The sequence below is a fragment of the Artibeus jamaicensis genome, unplaced genomic scaffold, assembly GCF_021234435.1.
Source record: "Artibeus jamaicensis isolate MK-2021 breed Jamaican fruit bat unplaced genomic scaffold, CSHL_Jam_final contig_3152, whole genome shotgun sequence".
Taxonomy (NCBI): domain Eukaryota; kingdom Metazoa; phylum Chordata; class Mammalia; order Chiroptera; family Phyllostomidae; genus Artibeus; species Artibeus jamaicensis.
In genome coordinates, this window is record NW_026521729.1 from 1892068 (window position 1) to 1904641 (window position 12574).

General features: G+C 56.1%; 1 protein-coding gene across 7 annotated transcripts in view; it reads right to left on the reverse strand.

Annotated features, from left to right (window-relative positions):
* NLRC5 (NLR family CARD domain containing 5) overlaps positions 1–12574 on the reverse strand; it is a 76018-nt gene that overhangs the window by 35450 nt on the left and 27994 nt on the right. For 4 of the 7 annotated variants that reach the window (XR_008391169.1, XM_053663189.1, XM_053663187.1 and 1 more), the window contains 11 exons: positions 12201–12269; positions 9280–10957; positions 8179–8262; positions 7943–8026; positions 6479–6562; positions 6268–6357; positions 5579–5638; positions 4090–4155; positions 3513–3596; positions 1773–1856; positions 814–903 (listed from right to left, as the gene is read on the reverse strand). Coding sequence is in view for 6 of the 7 variants with exons in the window: in XM_053663189.1 (XP_053519164.1) it covers positions 814–903; positions 1773–1856; positions 3513–3596; positions 4090–4155; positions 5579–5638; positions 6268–6357; positions 6479–6562; positions 7943–8026; positions 8179–8262; positions 9280–10957; positions 12201–12269 (2473 nt within the window). In the remaining variant the exon portion in view is untranslated. The remainder of the gene's footprint in view (positions 1–813; positions 904–1772; positions 1857–3512; positions 3597–4089; positions 4156–5578; positions 5639–6267; positions 6358–6478; positions 6563–7942; positions 8027–8178; positions 8263–9279; positions 10958–12200; positions 12270–12574) is intronic. The other 3 variants (XM_053663190.1, XM_053663188.1, XM_053663192.1) reach the window with 1 other exon arrangement.

Genomic DNA, 12574 nt, shown 5'->3' on the forward strand with positions numbered 1-12574 from the left:
GCCGTGCATCCCTAACCTCGCCTTGCAAACCGAACGTATGTATATATTTTTCTCATCACAAAAGTCATACTACATTGCCGTGGGGAACTTAGAAAGTACAGAAAAGTAAAAGGAACATGAAGGAAAATCACCCACAATCTCTCCCAATATCAAGACCACCGATAACATTTGGGAGTGGGTCCTTCACGTCTTTCGTTCATTTAAAAAAAATATTTCTCTTTACTATTAAAGATTTTATTTATTTATTTTTAGAGGATGGGGAAGGGAGGGAGAAAGGGAGAGAAATATCAGTGTGTGGTTGCCTCTTGCATGCCCCCTACTGGGGACCTTGCCTGTAACCCAGGCATGCACCCTGACTGGGAATCAAACCAGGACCCTTTGGTTCACAGGCCCGAGCTCAATTCACTGAGCTATACCAGCCAGGGTACGTCTTTTGTTTTTTAATGCAGTAAATATTCTTTCTTTCTTTTTTCTTAAAAACTGGGGTTAAAATGGCAAACTCTCTTCTAAAAGTTAGGTTTGCGAGGGACAGATGCAGCAAGAGCAACAAAATGTTGATGACTGTTGGTGGGAACAGGGTGTTCTGTCAGACCGTCCTCCCCAGCCTTGAGCACGTTTGAAAGGCTTTATTATGAAATGACGAGTTAAAGCATTTATGTCCCCTTCATACAGCGTTGCACGCTAACACCGCAGCTGTACCATGACTTCATTCTGTTCTGCTCTCTGGGGGCAACCAGGACTGAGAAGGGTGGGAGAGCCGGGTGCTCGGGGCTGGAGGAGGGACTGGGTGACGGGTGTCCACTGCGAGCTCACCTGACGTGCAGGTCCGCCAGGGTCCGGCATGTGCTCAGGGCACTCAGCACTTCGTGAATCCCAGCCACCGAGAGCCCGTTGTCGCTGAGGCTGTGGAGAGCGGGAGAGGGGCAGCCATCAACAGGCGGCTGAAGTCTCCAGCCCCAGCAGCTCCAGCCCCGCCCCCCTCCTGGCTCAGCAGCTGGTGGCTTCACTCCTGACATGTCCTGGCTGCTCAACCAGGGAGTCTCAAAGGATTCTGGCCCACATGGGTGAGTCAAGAGATGCCCTGGAGCGACAAGAACCTGCTCACTGTTTTTTGCCTCTCTGAACCTCAGTTCCCTGGTGTGTAAGATAACCACCATTCAAAGCGAATTTAACCAAAGGGGAGACTGAAGCTCAGAGACATCACATTGCTTCCCCTAGGTCACAAAGCCCCTCAGGGACAGAGCCAGGATTTCGACACAGAGCCAAGCCTCCAAACCAGCTGCCGCACCCCAACACTCCCCCACCCCAGCCCCCACCTGGTGCTGAGACCCCAACACACCCACCCAAGCAGCGCCCCACTCCACACCACGCAACCCCACAGCACATCCAAGAGCTCGCCTCACCACCCACCCTTTCACCCCAACACTGTGCCCCCCCCACCACAATGCTCCCCACCCCAACATCCCAATCCAACACCCCAATGTTGCCTCAATGCCACACGCCACCCCCGCCTCCCATGCCCCCTCCCCACCGGGGGCAGTTGTAAGGACCAGCTGCAACACAAGCCACGGGGGTTAGAACGGGGACTAAGTGGCTCATGTCAGAGACAAAAGCAGGGCGTGACTGAGTCACCCCCACTTTGCTGCAGTTGGGGGAAAGGAGGGGGTGGGGGCAGCTCTCTGAGCGACCGTGGGCACAGGGCTCAGGGGTGGCGGGGCCAGCCCGGACTCTCCAGGGCCCCCCTGTTCCCCGACAGGGTGGGCGACACTCACTCCAGCTTCCTGGCGATGTGCCGCTGGGAGGCGGCCTCCGCCACGCACAGACAGCCTTCGCTCTCCAGCCGGTTCCCTGAGAGGCTGAGACAGAGGGGCCGCTTTCCTGGGCTGCTGGGGTGGGTCCCCCCAACCCTTGGCATGGGTGCAGCCCCTCACTGACTTTAGCAAAGCATCACTCCGGTTAGCGAACCCCCTAACAACAAACGCTGGGAGACAGCGTCCTGGGAACTTTTACAATTAGATTTTTCATCCCCGCGACAACCCTAGGAGGCAGGCGCTAGTATCCTCCTCATCTCACGGATGAGTAAACCGAAGCACAGACTGGTGAGGGCACTCACTCAAAGGCGGACCTGGGATTTGAACCTAGGCAGCCTGAGGTCAAGGCCCCGCCCACAACCATTTACTTATGGTACAACCTGCATGGTTACTGCCTGGGATGAACTCCATGGTGATAGGGGCGGGTGACCTAGTCTGGGATCAGGGAGGCTCCCCTGATGTTGGAGCTGCTTGCTAGAAAAACTAGGAGTGCAACAGGCAAGGGGTGGGTCACAGGGTGGGGTTTGGGGGTTGGGAGCAGGTTCTGGATCCCACGAGATTTTAGGATTGGGGCTTTATCCCGAGCAGTGGGAGGGAGTGAAGGGGACAGGTAGGGGTGAAATGCAGTTTACACTGTGCCAGGTGGAGGTGGCCAGGGTGGCAGCAGGGAGCCCAGGGCGGGGGCTGGTGGGGTCATCCAGGTGACAGAGGAGAGCGCAGGGGGGGTGGAGGGGAAAAGTTCGGTTTGGAGAGCTGTGTAGGGCACAGGTCAGCTGAGGATGGACTGGATGTGGGCAGGGGGGAGCTGAGAGGGGACTGGCCCACGTAACCAGGTGGTTGATGGGGCCCTGGCTGTAAGGCAGAGCAGGGGGGCAGAGGCAGGCTGGCGGCGGCGATGTGGGTAGAAGCATGCAAGCTGGGTAAACCCACCTTTTCTAATCTTGCCTTGGCTCTCCTTGTGGGATAGGCCAGGGTGTGTAACTAAGCTTTAGTCAGTGAAGCCGCCTGCATCCACCCATGGTACCTTGGTGGGGGGCCACTCCCCTCAAAACACATGCTGGCAGCCCATCACTCCACCCTCACACCCATTTGATGCCTGGGATGGTTCTGGCAGGGGTTCCCCCGCTGACATTACAGGACCTCCACCCTCCCCCAAGCCCCTCTCTCAAAGGCTCTGCCCAGGAGCGGGGCATCATGGAAATTTCTCCAGCCAGAAAAGAGGTCCTCTCACTGTAGTCTGGGAGGAGGACAGGGAGAGGGGACCCCGGAGGCTATGGTTGGGAAGACAGATGCAGGTGTGGTGAGGTTGCTGCTTTGCCAATCTCAGTGACAGTAGTCGTGAGGATGAGTGGTCATGAGCAGAGTAAGACTGAACTTGAACCCTGGCCTGAACTTGCCCTAGGTGTGTGACTTTGAGCAAACTTCCCTTTCTGTGGCTAGATTTCCTCCTCGATGGAAGGAATGTGCACGGTAGTGATACTTAGGTCCTAGAGGTAGGAGGATTACAGCGGAGGGTATATGTAAATGCCCTTGGCACAGGGCAAGTGCTAAAATGCAGTGCCTGTTATGATGGTCTGATTCCCTCAGGTTCTTGGTGAGGCACCTTCCCCACGCCATGCACCCCAAGCTGAGGCCCTTTCTATACCCACCCCACCGCCCTCCCCTCCCATCTCCTGCCCCAGAGCCTCCCAAGATACTCACTCTACTTCGTCCAGGCAGGGGCCTTCCCGGAGCTGGGCTATGAGCATCTCCACATCATAAATGGTTAGCTGACACTCCTGCAGCCTGGGGTGGGGTGGGGGCCAGAGGGGTTCAGGGCAAGACCTACACAATGCCTCCTCCATCTCCCAGGTCCACTGCTAGGCATGGGAGCCGAGGGAGCCCGGAGGCTGACGGACCTGCTGGCTAATGCGGGCCTGCTTCTCAGTAACTGGGTGACCTTGGACGGGGCACTTCGCCTACTTGAGACTCAATCCCCTCCTCCGTCAAGTAGGAATAACACTGTTTACTTTGCAGAATTTTTCAGAGTGACCAGGAGGTAATGGGTGTAAAACACCACGGTGCCCAGCACATAGCAGGGGCCCATTAAGTTACGGTTATTATGTTGTTGTTTTGCTAGATGCTCCCTGTTGAGGCCAGGGTGGGCAATCTGTGTCCTCTCCCTGCCCCTGGTCTGCTTGTCCCTTTACCCTCCCTGTCCCTGCTATGCGTCCCCTGAGAAGGGAGCCTCTGCCCCATCGTATCCCTCCCCTTAAGGCAATAGATTCCGCTGAGGTACCTGAGGGTCAGGCTTCTTCTCTGAGCCTCTCTGCTCTGGCTGGCATTTCCCTGAGGACCTGGGGATCTGGCAAGAACAAATCCATCATTGGTCTGGGCTCAGGAGTCCAAGTTCTGCTCTTGGCTTCCAGGGCCTGAGGACTCTTTAGCATGTCCCACAGAGAATGAATAACGAAGATGGTTGCTTGAAGGTGCTGAAGGCGTTATTCAACAAAGCAGCAGGAGCAAAAGGTTTGAAGTCAGATGGAACCTTTATTCCAATTCTGGCTTGGCCATCTATAGCTGTGTGGCCTTAGGCAAGTCACATCACCCCTGAGCCTCCGTTTTCTCTTTTCTAGAATGAAATGGCAATATCTAATGCGTAGAGTGCCGTGTGGATTGTATGGGGTGACATGTGATCAAGCGCCCACCACAGGCACAGAGCTGAAGCTTAGGGAGAAGCCACTGCTGTTGGTGAAGGTGTGGTGGTCTCTGCAGACGCACCACCTGGGGTTCAGGAGGCAGGGAGCAGGGACTGTACATGGGTCAGGCTGTGAAAAGCCACCGCACCTCAGACTCTCTTTCACTGGGCCAGGGGCATGCTGGGGTCTGTAGAGAGGCTGGGACATTGTGACCCAGGTTTTCACAGACCTGGAGATCAGTGCCATCCTGCAGAACTTCCAGCAATGGTGCAAATTCTATATACTGAGTTATAAGTTATGTAAGTTATAAGTTTCTACAATGGTGCCATCCATTCCAGCAGCCATTAGCCTTCTCTGGCCACTGAGCATGTGAAATGTGGCTAATGTGACTGATGAACTGAAATGTCCATTTTACTTAATTTTAAGTCATATCAATTTAGATGGCCACAGGTAGCTAAGGGCTACTGGGTGGATATCATGTCACTAGACACAGGGGAAAAGCACAGTGGTCCTACTGAATCACTGTATGGGTGAGGAAACTGAGGCTCGGAGCAGGGAAAGGACATGCTCAAGGACACATGACTTTATCTGCCTCTGAGTCTGAGCTGGGGGGTGGTGTGGGCGGGCATGGATGGAATGGTCTTTCATGGAAAGCCAGCTTCCCTTTCTTTGCCCATCCAGGACTGGCCGAGCTGGGATCCATGCACTGCTGGAATAGCCAGGGTAGAGTGCTGGCTGGGTGCCATTAGTGTTCTAAGAACTTTGAACATATTATTTCATTTAATTCTCAGAACAGCTCTAAGATAGAAGTATCATAATTGCCTTCCCCCCTTGTTTCCAGTTATAAGACCCTTCACTTCTGGGGATGCTCCCTCAGCACAGGAGCCAGATGTGGTCCAGAGATGCTGGAGGAAGCTAAAGTCCTTTGCCAACTCTGAGAAGTCAGTCACTTCTCCGGGCAGCGGTAGTAAGGAGAATCCCCACTCTGAGGCTCTCCTAAGCTTCCTTCCTTCGCCACCTTTCCCCACAACTGCCTGAAGCAAGATCACATCTCAGGAGCCCAGACCCATGCCCTCCCTCACTTCTTACCCACGTAGCTCTGCAGCTGCCTCTGCGGGTGGGGAGAGAAGGATGATGAGGTCCGTCTTCCTGCAGGGTCAAACACCAAGCCGTGAAACCCGTGGACTGGAAACCAGCACTGCACCCCTGGCCCACGCACCCGTTGCTGCCCCCCAACAGCCAGAGAAAGCTGATCTTGTGATTGACAGCGGAACAACAGACCTGGGAAAAGTGCTCCAAATCAGACACATAAAATAGTGGCCATGTGCTTGTGGGATGAATCCCGAGTGTCTCAAAAGTCAGGAAAACAACTTTTACAAGATAGGAACAATTAGCAATGCTGAGAGATTTTTATGAGTTACTGTGTTTAGGACTGAGAGGCATAGCACTTAAACCCAGGACCCAGACAGGCAATGCTAGTTCAGCACCACGGAGAGCGACACGTGGCCTCATTGCTTGGGCTGTTGCTTCCTAGATTTGTTGATTCATTCTTTCCTCCATCGGTCCTCTGTCAGTCAGTCTGTCTGTCCGTCTGTCCTTTCACTCACAACTTATTGAGTACCAGGTGCCAGGCCTGAGTGGGTGAGGCTCTGGATACACTGAAGCGAGTAAAACAGACTCAAGCAGGTCCATCTTGCAGACTAGGGGGCTCCTCTTTTTCCTCCCCCCTCTACTCTTCTCAAGACCCTGAACATCAGGCTCCCAACCCCTCTGCTCACCTGACTTGCAGCATCCTGATAGTCGGGCACGTGACCGCCACTTTTGTCAAGCACAGTAGTGTTGATACGGAGATGTTGTTCTGGCTCAGGCTGCATGATTGAGGCAAAGGCACCAGAAGTGAATGCTCTATCCCACGGGGCCCAGAGCTTTGCTCTCTCTTCAAGGGCGGAGGGTGACTCAGGCAGGGGCTCAGGTGGAAGGACTGCTTACTCAAGCTTCTGGAGCCACGGCAGGGAAGGGAGGACCTCCACGATTTTCAGCACCTCCTGGTCCTTGAGCTGATTGTCCTGAAAACTGCAGGGAGACCAAGTCCCTCAGTCCTGGGGAAGGGGCACTTAGAAGCTTCAAGTTGGTGGGTGACAGGCATGGCCACCCTCACGGGGGGAGACAGAAGGTGGGGCCCAGCATGAGCTGGTGACCAGTTTCATGGTGTCCAATGTGTCCAGCTAGGAGGAGAGGCCCTCTGCTGGCCTTACTTCTGTTCTTGTTCGGTCCCTATGGGGGGGGGGGTTCTGGCTGGTGGCTCAAGGGATGCAGGTGTGGGCTCTGAAGGCTCACGAGGTGGGATGGGGAGACCCAGCAGACCCTGCTCTCAGGGACTAGTCTGGGATGTGCCTGAGGCCAAGTTCATCGGCAGGGCTTTTTGGCTCCCAGGTGATGAGCTGTCTAGACTGGAGTGCAGCAGAGGCCACTTTCAGCCTCAGCTCTGGCCCTGACTCCCCAGAGCTCTAGGCCAAGTGCATTCCTTCCTGACCTCATTTTCCTCACCAGCCAGGTGGGGTCCACAGCCCCACCCCGCCTGGGTTCTTAAGCTGGAGGGACAGAAGAACTGAAGAGTTCAAGGGCACCTTTGTATGTGATCATTCTGGCCAGAAAAAGGGTTTGGAGAAATGGAACTTGTTGACCTTCACTTTTCTAATTATTGAGTGCAACCTTAATCTTCTCTTCCACCATGCGGAGTAATCACACGTGAAGATGCTCAGCAGAGGGGACAGAGCAGAATTGTGGTCCAGCTAACGCCCACTCAGCAAGAGGTGCACCCTAATGCAGGGCTGCGTCTGCCGGGATGAAGGGGTGCCCTTTCTAAATCTCTCAAAGGTGCCAGCTTGCCATGGTTCCGCCGGTGAACTGCTAGGGAGGTGCCTCGGCCCCACCCACCCTTGGGCCACTCATCACAGACACAGGGCACGAGTATAGTTGTGCCCATGCACTTAGATGTACATGTGAATCTAAGTGTGTGTACATGCATGTGCTGCACATATGCACACCTAACGTGCATGCACGTGGGGCAGGCATATACTTAGGTGAGCAGACAAGTGCAACCGTGAACACATATGCGATGAATGTGGAAGTATGTGTATGTCTCACGCATTTATGTGTCCCACAGTGCCAATACCTGCCTGCACACTGCCATCCCTCCTGTCGGGGTCACAGGGCAGAGGGGGCCTCACAGCTCAAGCTCCTTCAAAATGGCCCAAAATACTGGATGACACAGGTACTTCTTTGGGGTCTTTGGGAGCCTTGCACTTCGGTCCAGCCCCAGCCTGTTTTGGGCTGATGCTTCCTGTCTCTCTGAACTGCTCTGAAGAACTATTGTCCAGACCCCACAGGACATGCAAGACCTGGGCAATGACCTCTTCCTGCAGCCAGTGAGCCCTGATGGAGATCACTCACCTGACCTCTTCCAGGTACGGACAACGGGGCAAAGCCTGAACCAGGTGCTGGATGCCTCTGGCAGTGATCTTACTTCTTGCTAACCTACAGAGTAAGCAAAAATAGAGGGGAGAAATTGGAATGGAAAAGGAGATAGGCCCCGAATCTGCCCTGTGTAGCACCGAGGGAGGGAAAGAGAGTTCCAGCAACCCTGGACGAGGATGTCTCTTGTCTCTTGGTTCCAAGTCCTGGCTCACCCCAGCTTCTTCAGGCTGCTCATTGTTGGCAAGCTCCTGGAGAGGGCTTCGGCAAAGGCGTCCCCACACCTCCTGCTCTTAAAGCTGCCACAGGAAGAGACAAGGCAGCACGTGATCAGTGCTGGGCAGGGCTAGAGGTCATGACCCACCGATCTCTGACAGAAGGAACTGAACACAGTCACGTTAATAGTGGTAATTGTTGTTGCTGTTGAAATGGTGGCAGCTGTAACACTTACACATTATGGCAGAGTCTGCTAACTGTTCGCCGAAATCCACCCTCCACACATGGAGCTACAACTGGGAACGTGGTTTCCCAGCCATCGTTTGCGGCCGAGTGTGGCCAAATGACAGTGCCGTCACCACTGGAATGCGAGTGGACAGATGCGCCCTATTTCTGGGACTGGGCTTGTCTAATTCATGCTTTCTCTTTTCCTCCCCCCAAGCCAGAGCACAGATGTGCCCATGAGTCAGCTCTGACCGTGCACATCAACACACCCACGAAGGTGACTGAGCAACGAGGGGAGGAGCCAGGTCCTTGCATGATCACGTGGAGCTGAGCCATCCCCTCTGACCTGGACTCTGAGTCTTCCCTGAGAGTGAAAGCAAACACTCCCTTGTTTAATCCATTGTGTCTTGGGAGAGGGGGTAGAAGGTCCTCTGTTCCTGCAGCTTAGCCTCTCCTCCAGCCCCTACACATACTGAGCCTTTGTCGTGTGCCAGGAGTGTGCTGAGAAGTGTTTTTTCATGCCTCATTTCATAGCAGCCCTGGGAAGTAGGCATGACGACTGACTCATTTTTAGGGTGGAAAAACTCAGACGGAGAGGTCGAATCACCTGCCCAGAGTCACCCGGCCTCCGGCAGCACAGCCCACGACTGAGGGAGGAACACTGGCAGGCCAGACGCCAGGATGAGAGGAGAGCCAGCTGGACCCCAGGGGTCATGGCGAGGCACTGTGTCCCAGGCCAAGGGACAGGAAAGGCCTATCTGCTCTGATCCTCAAGATTCTTATTCAGCCTCCAATCAGGGGTCTGCCAGACTGGTTGGCCCCACGTGCCCACAAGTCCAGTTCCCGCCGTGGTCCTGCCCTGCCCCTCCTCTTACCTGAGATTCTCCACCTGCCCACAGCCTGCCAGGGCCTCAGGGCAGCAGGGCTCCAGGGGGCAGCCCTCGAAAGCCAGGTGGATGGGTGCATCCCTGTGCTCCAGGATGCTGGTCAGGGCAGCCAGGTCGGTGTAGGTCAGCAGGAAATTGTGGAAGGGCAGGTGGTAGGGGAGGCTGCGGGCCGTGAGGCTGGCCAGCTCAGGCTCCTGTGTCTCACCCACACAGTGACACAGCTCTATAACCTTTGGCCCCGTGAGCCGGCGGGTGGCCAGCTTCTTCAACGCCCGTATGACTTCGGCCTGCCTGGAGCCCACCCACGCCTCGCCCCGCTGTGTCAGGTGGTTGAGGAAGGGTCGGCAGGCACAGGATGCCAGACCTGCCAGGAAGGCGGGGACGTGGTCTAAGAGACCCAGTGTAGCTTTGGTCCTCAGCACCCAGCGAGAGTTGAGGGTGACGTGGCGGGTGAGTGCATCTTTGTCCACGCTGGGGCTGACCATCAGATGCAGGGCAGCAAAGAACTGCTGCAGGCTGAGGTGGGTGAAGGCGTAGCCTATCTGCTGCTGCCTGGGGCCCGTGCAGACGCAGAAGGAGGTCAGCAGGCCCAGGGCAGCCCCGAAGGCCATCACGGATGGAGGAATGTCTGTGGCAAAGAAGATAACCTTCCCTGCCTCCAGGGCTTCCAGGGCCACCTCCCCAAGGCCCATCAGGGAGCTGGTAGCCCGGTGCCCTTGGGGACTGAGGGCGAGCACCATCTGTACGTAGTTCTGAGTCACGGTGGGCAGGAGGGCCTCAGACTGGCCCGGAGAGAGGCCTGGGAGAAGATGGCGGAGGCAGAGGCAGGCGACTCGGCACAGGGCAGGCACCGCACACATGCTCCGGAGACGCCTGTTCACCCGCAGCTCCTCAAGGGCCGCCTCCTGCAGAGGCTGGGTGCTGAAGAAGCGGCCCACGTACTCCTCCACCCGCGGCCCGTCGAAGCCCCACATGTGGATCGTCGCGGCCTCGGTGGGCAGGCAGGCTGGCAGCTTCCCTGGACGGGAGGTGGCCATGATCCTGCAGCCGGGCAGCAGGGTCCCTCGGCACAGGCCAGAGAAAAGGGCAAGGGCTGGACCTGGGGCTTCAGGGCCGGCACCGTCCCTGCCGGAGCAGGGATGCAGAGCCTCCTCCAGCCCGTCAAAGATGAGCAGGACCCCGCTGGAGTTCTCCTCCAGGTACTGGAAGACGGCCTCGGAGTCTGCCTCGGGGCTTAGGTACACGTCGAAAAGGAGCTGAGGCAGCGTCAGGCCGCTCTTAATCAGGTTGAGCTGGCGAAATTCGAAAAGGAACAGGGCCTGGAAGCGGTCCAGCTGGCCGTCGGCCCACCTCTGGCAGAGCCAGCGGGTCAGCGTGGTCTTGCCCATGCCGGCCTTCCCCAGGAGCACCGTCACCCTCGGGCCTTTGTCAGTCCTGGCATTGAACAGGTCCTGGAGGCTCACATCTGTGCCATCTTCTGCCCTGGGGCTCCCCATGGAGGCCCCCTCCGGAGTGTTGAAGGGTGCGGTGGCCCGGCCCCACTGCAGGATGGTGGGGATGTAGGCCTGGTGGAAGGCGAGGGGCTGCCCTGGCCCGGGGAGCTTGCCGCCATAGCGCTGCTGGGCAGAAGTCCTCAGCAGCTGTAGGTACCTCCTGGCCAACTCTGCTGGGGGTAGGAAGATGGCATGAGGGCAGGAGACCTTCCCAGCCACCAGCCTCTTCACCCCAGTACTGGCTGTTGGGAGCCTCTGGCCTCAACAGCTGTGTATATACGAAGGGGGCTGGTGAGAGCACACAGGGACTCTTATGCCACCCAAATCCCAGGGAGGAATTGTCTCTGAAGAAGCGGAGTCTCGGGCAGCCATTTAAACAGGATGTCTAGCAGGGAAGCGTGGGTCACGGCTCTCTTTGCTTTTGCAAAGACATAGGTGGCGTGAAGTTTTCAACAAGATGGGGGGAGGGAAAAGGGGTACTTCCGATCAGAACAACCTCTCCAGTGACATCTGAGTCATATGTGTCCCCCCCCAATGTTTCAGTTCTGCAATGTCCAGGGATGAGGGCTAATGACGTATAGGTGCAGGCACTGACCAATCAGAACTGTGGGAGCTGTGATGGTTCTCCTGGGAACTGGGCCCCTACTGTTCCAGGTAATGACTTCTGAAATGCTGAGTCATTGGGAGATCCAAGGTGGCCCAGGGAAAGGACTGGGGACACTGTTGGGGAACACGGGAGCCCTGGCGGGGGACCCGAGGGGGTAGTCTGCTTTGTATCGGTGTGAATTCTCTGACTGCCTGTGAACCCTCTGGCTATCCCCACGGGTGTTGGGTTTCCCCGCTGGTGGGACAACTGGTCGAGAACCAAGACAGCTGGTGGGAAATGAGAGAAGTTCTGTCTCTTCTACTTCCTCTGGCCTGGCCAGTGCTCAGCAGCCTCAGTGTCTCTCCACGGGCCCCAAGGGCTTCTGCTTTGTGTGTGTGTGTGTGGGGTCTCCCTGGTTCCTGTTTACCCCTAAAGTGGCCAACGAGGGCCCAGGCCTAAGGTTATGACGGTCACCTCCCTTGGGCCCACTCAACCCTAAGGATATGGGGGGAGGTCCCTGGAAGAGGCTAAATAATAAAGCTGTGACTTGCTGAGGTGCTTCCAGCTCCTTCAGCTGAACTATCTCTAGCGAAGCCCCCTCGTGGCCTGTTGGAGTGGCCCTCCCTGCCAGACTCAGCCCTGTCCTCTGCCTACCCTCTCCTTTGCATACCCAGGACGTTCAATCCTTCATGCACGATAGCTTGGACTATGAGAGTCACTAGGCCACTGGAGGCTTGTCATCAGGGAACAGTGTCCGGGGTCTGTGTCTTGGCCCCAAGGTGAGCCAAACCCTACATTCAGTTCAAGTCCCTCCCCACCTCGGTACACACCTAGGTACTGCTTCCTGGACTGCTTCAGTCGGGGAGAGGATCCGCAGCTCTGGTGAGGCCGCTTGAGGCCTAGAAGAAATAAAGGAAAGAGTAAGGGGTGAGGTTTGGGGCTGGAGAGGTACTCAATACCTTTGAGGACCTCCCTTCCACAAACAGGCAGGCAGACAGGTATATCCCTACTCAGGGACCAAGTAAAGGCAGCTCAGTGATAAGTGCCAGAGGCACCAGGGACCAGGACAAACAGTTTTGACTTGTTGGGGAGCTGGGATTATGGGGTGGGTATTTTCTGTTAAAGCCTGACGTTACTACCGTGCACACCTGTAAGTAAAAAGTTGATGCGTCTATAGAAACGAAGGTTCTAAACGCATAGCTAA